The sequence below is a fragment of the Helobdella robusta genome, assembly GCF_000326865.2.
Source record: "Helobdella robusta unplaced genomic scaffold HELROscaffold_1, whole genome shotgun sequence".
NCBI lineage: Eukaryota > Metazoa > Annelida > Clitellata > Rhynchobdellida > Glossiphoniidae > Helobdella > Helobdella robusta.
Genome location: NW_008703570.1, coordinates 9,348,682 through 9,352,975, shown reverse-complemented (window position 1 = coordinate 9,352,975; position 4,294 = coordinate 9,348,682). Strand labels below are relative to the sequence as shown.

At 32.4% G+C, this 4,294-nt stretch overlaps 1 protein-coding gene across 1 annotated transcript in view; it reads left to right on the top strand.

Annotated features, from left to right (window-relative positions):
• Window positions 1-258: 258 nt before the first annotated feature.
• The window catches only part of HELRODRAFT_159365 (hypothetical protein), a gene marked incomplete at both ends in the record, with an annotated part of 9,015 nt that continues 4,979 nt past the window's right edge, over window positions 259-4,294 (top strand). The window contains 3 exons of the mRNA XM_009011252.1: window positions 259-323; window positions 2,695-2,780; window positions 3,642-4,028. Coding sequence (XP_009009500.1) covers window positions 259-323; window positions 2,695-2,780; window positions 3,642-4,028 — 538 coding nt within the window. The remainder of the gene's footprint in view (window positions 324-2,694; window positions 2,781-3,641; window positions 4,029-4,294) is intronic.

The window sequence follows — 4,294 nt, the reverse complement described above, 5'->3', positions numbered from 1 at the left end:
AATAACGGTAATACTTGATATTGACGATCATAGTATCGTATTGAATCGTATCCTATTGGATCATATCGTATCGTATCGTATCATAGAATATCGTATCGTATCATATCATAGAGTATCGTATCGTATGATGATGAAAGAACTATAAAAGATATATTTAGTTTGTTTCTACCATTATTGAGAAGAATGATTCTTCAAGTTAGTAATTACTTTTTGCAATAACATCGATGTTAACATCCGTAATGAATGAATATAATAATGATGGTCATGATAAAAACTATGAGAAAGAGAGGGAGAGAGAAAGAGAAAGAGCAAGCGAACCTCATGTAAGCGATGGTACGAACAATGAACAATAAGAACGATGAACGGCAGACGAGAGACGAAGTGGCGCCAATTTTTGAAAGGATCCGGATGCAAATTACAACATGCGATCTCTTTTATTTGTTTGTTTTACTGATCTCTCTCTTTCGCCCCTCTCTCTCTCTTTCTGTTTCTCTCTCGTTTTCATTCCTTCGTTTATTCGTGCTCTCATTCGTTCCATTATAAATTTTTTTATTCAACCCATTCAAGCGTATCTGACATTTTTCTGTTTATACAAGATTTTAATTATTTCTCCATATGCCTGGTGCTAATTATTAAGTTATTATTTCTATATAATATTTATTTTTTTTTATTTTTTTGACGATTTCAATTGGAGATTTCGTTTAATGTTCATGTTTGTTAATAATTTAGATGAGTATAGATATTTAGTATACTTAGATACATCGAGATATATTTAGCAGTTTCATGCGTGAGAGCGTGTACCTTTCCGTTGAGCATGTATATTCGCATGAACAGATGACACTTTGTTATCATAAATAAGGGTCAAATTGTGAGTATGAGTATCATATTGTTATATCTTTATTATCAGCATATTTCTCATATTTATACTTTAGCCAAATTTTTATTGTTGTTATCATCATAATAAACTTTTTTCACCATCATTCAACCATCACATCATAAAATCAATCATCGTCGTCATAATCATTATCATAAATTTTAATCATCATCCTACTCATAGTGGGAACTATAATTTTCTTCTTATTTATTATCATCATCATCCTCATCATTAACATCATCATCATCACCATCATCATTATCATCATCATGGACAACAACCGCTTACATTTCGAGTACATGATGAGCACTTGAGTATGCTGACAAATGAGAGGATGATGATAACGACGACGATGATGATATTTATAACATTTTTGTCATTGATAAGAGGCGGACAATGTTGATGATAGCAATGATGATGATGATGTTGTTACTGTCGATAATGATAATGATAACATCATTAGAGATGATGATGGTGATGATGATAATGGTTTCATCACTACGGTTTGGACCATAGTGATGAAACGCTAATAAATTTTGATTATGGAAATAAATTATAAGAACTGTGACAACGAGAGAATTATGATAATTTAAGAAAAATAACTTGACGATGATAACATAAAAATGATTAAGGGGAGTAAAAAAATGATGCTGATAAAGTGGTGAAAACGACGACGACTATGATGATATTTCATTCATGTTTCCTGTAACAACTATGGATTTTAGCATTTATGATATCAAATTTATCAACATATAATAGCTGATAAACTTATTCACTGAGCAAAGATTGAAGAATTTTATGATAGTATATCACAACTTTTAACATTTTTTCATAGATATATGTTTTTCAATATAAGATAATTAATAATAATTTAAGATTTGGTAATTTTTTTGGATTGTTCTCAAGCAAACGTTTGGCTTCACGTTTGTTACCTTACAAACGAATGCATAATGAATGGTGTATATTCATTCGCTAAATACATTAAAACCGGATATTATTTTCAGCGTTGAACGATCAAACAATCAATCAACTAATCAATCAATCGACTAAATGAATAAACAAATGATTGAATGAAGGAACAACTAAAAAAATGAATGAGTGAGTGAGTGAGTGAGTGAGTGAGTGAGTGAGTGAGTGAGTGAGTGAGTGAGTGAGTGAGTGAGTGAGTGAGTGAGTGAGTGAGTGAGTGAGTGAGTGAGTGAGTGAGTGAGTGAGTGAGTGAGTGAGTGAGTGAGTTAGTGAATGAGTGAGTGAGTGAATGAGTGAGTGAATGAGTGAGTGAATGAATGAATGAACAAACGGAGAAATGGATGAATGAATGATGAATAAAAATCAATCAGTCAGGTAAATCAATCAGCCGATTAAATTAATCAGTCAATCATTCAATCAATCATTCAACCTATCAATCGTTAAACTCTCTTTTACATCCTCCTGCCAGGGGCATTTGTGCGTGTGTACGTCTGTGTGTTTGTGTGTGCGTGTGAGTATATGCTGTGTGTGTGTGCGCGTGTGTATGGTGTGTATGTAAAATTAGTAGCTGTGAAACAGTAGTATTCAATATACAATGTACTACTATAGATTCAAACGAGTTGCTATTTCAAAATGACAGTAACCTAACATGCGAAACATCTCAGCCTTACCTTAAAATATTTTTATGAGAAAAAATTTTTCAAAATTTTTCCAAAAATGAAAATAATTGCGATATCTGTGTTGCCAAAATTGCCTTACCATTCATAGCAGTTATAAAAAAAACTCATCTGGTTAAGTTATCCACGTGTCATCTTTTCAATTATTATCAATCATTTGCATTAATCTTCAAGACGCGCCGTCATTAACTCCTTGGAGAACTGCAAGGAAAAACTTTTTTACATCGATGGAATTTCCATTGTTATTTGGGTTTATTCAAGTTTTGACAGAAAAAATGTGAATAGATATTAAAAAATAACATTTTTATTTTAATAATAATGGTAATGTTGGTTCTTAACTTTTGGATAACTTAGTCGTTTTAATTATATTGCTTTGATATTATTTATGTCAATGTTTCTATTCTTTATATTTGAGTAGTTGATTTTGTTGATATCGAAACGAAATGTTAATTATACTAACAATCCACTAGATATTACAAACTTATATTGTTTAAAACAAAGAATGTTAGAATGAAAGTAATACAAATATTAGTTTGGACTATTTATAAACTATTTAAATCATGCACGAAATTTCAAAATAAATTTAAAATCTAAATAAAAACAAACTGTTCCTACATATAATGTAAATGATACTATGGTATAATGACTCATTGATGGTTTGTGTTAGCTGGGCCAAAATAAAATACAATTTGAAGAATTCATAAAGTTGATGCTAAAAAATTAGTCATAAAAAGATTTAATCAGAAAAAATAGCACGCAATAAAAAAGCAATGAGCAATCTGAGAGAAGAGAGGTTAAAAAATAAATGAAGCACTCACACATGACATGCCCACATTCTTTATCAGGCATTTTCATGGAGATATAATCAATCAAAATTCATTCACAAATTTATCACTAGCAATAGAAGAGAGAAATTGCCTCTGAAAATCTTTATTTTATATTATTTTGAAGTTACATCTTTTCACAAGAATATAATTTTTGCAATATATTACAGTTACAAGCAATTTTGTAATGCATTATGAGAATATTTCATGAATATAAGTTATTTATTCAAATAAAAATTATTTGCTTTTTTGGTCATTATTTAATCCATCTTCAACGTACAACAAACTTTTCAACAGACACACTGAACCAAGGATCCTCGAAAGAGAAGGACGACCACTACAAACACCACCACACCTCCTCCACTCCCACTTCCTCCAATCTACCTCTCATGAACGGCACAAACTTCCAAGAACTTTGCCAGCTGGAAGCATTCCAGGCATCGTGTCCGTATGGGCACGCGATCCTTATGGTGTCTGCCAGGTACGGACGAATGCGATTGGATGGCAGATGTGTGAAGAGGTCGTGGAACAACATTGGCTGCTTCGTGGATGTGACCGCCCTCATGGACCCGTGGTGCTCGGGTCAAAGGTCGTGTCAGGTCGGAGTTGGGGAGCTGAATCATCTTCTGCCCTGTCCTGAAGATTTGACACTCTACTTGGAAGTTTCCCATGTCTGCGTCAGAGGTTAGGCTTTGGAGTACTTCAAATATGTTATTTTTTTTTCTTCGTTTAGACATGCTTCAAGTACTTGTCTCTGTTTGACAAATTAATTTCTTCCTTCAAATATTATTATATGATACTCTATATATTCATTCACTTAAATGAATGATTGTTATATTGTTAAAGCAAACTTAATACTAATTCAACCAACAGCCTTCCTTAAAATTAATATCTACCAGCATTTAACCAAACCTCACGTCCTACCTCGTGAGAANCTGGGTCTCTGGACG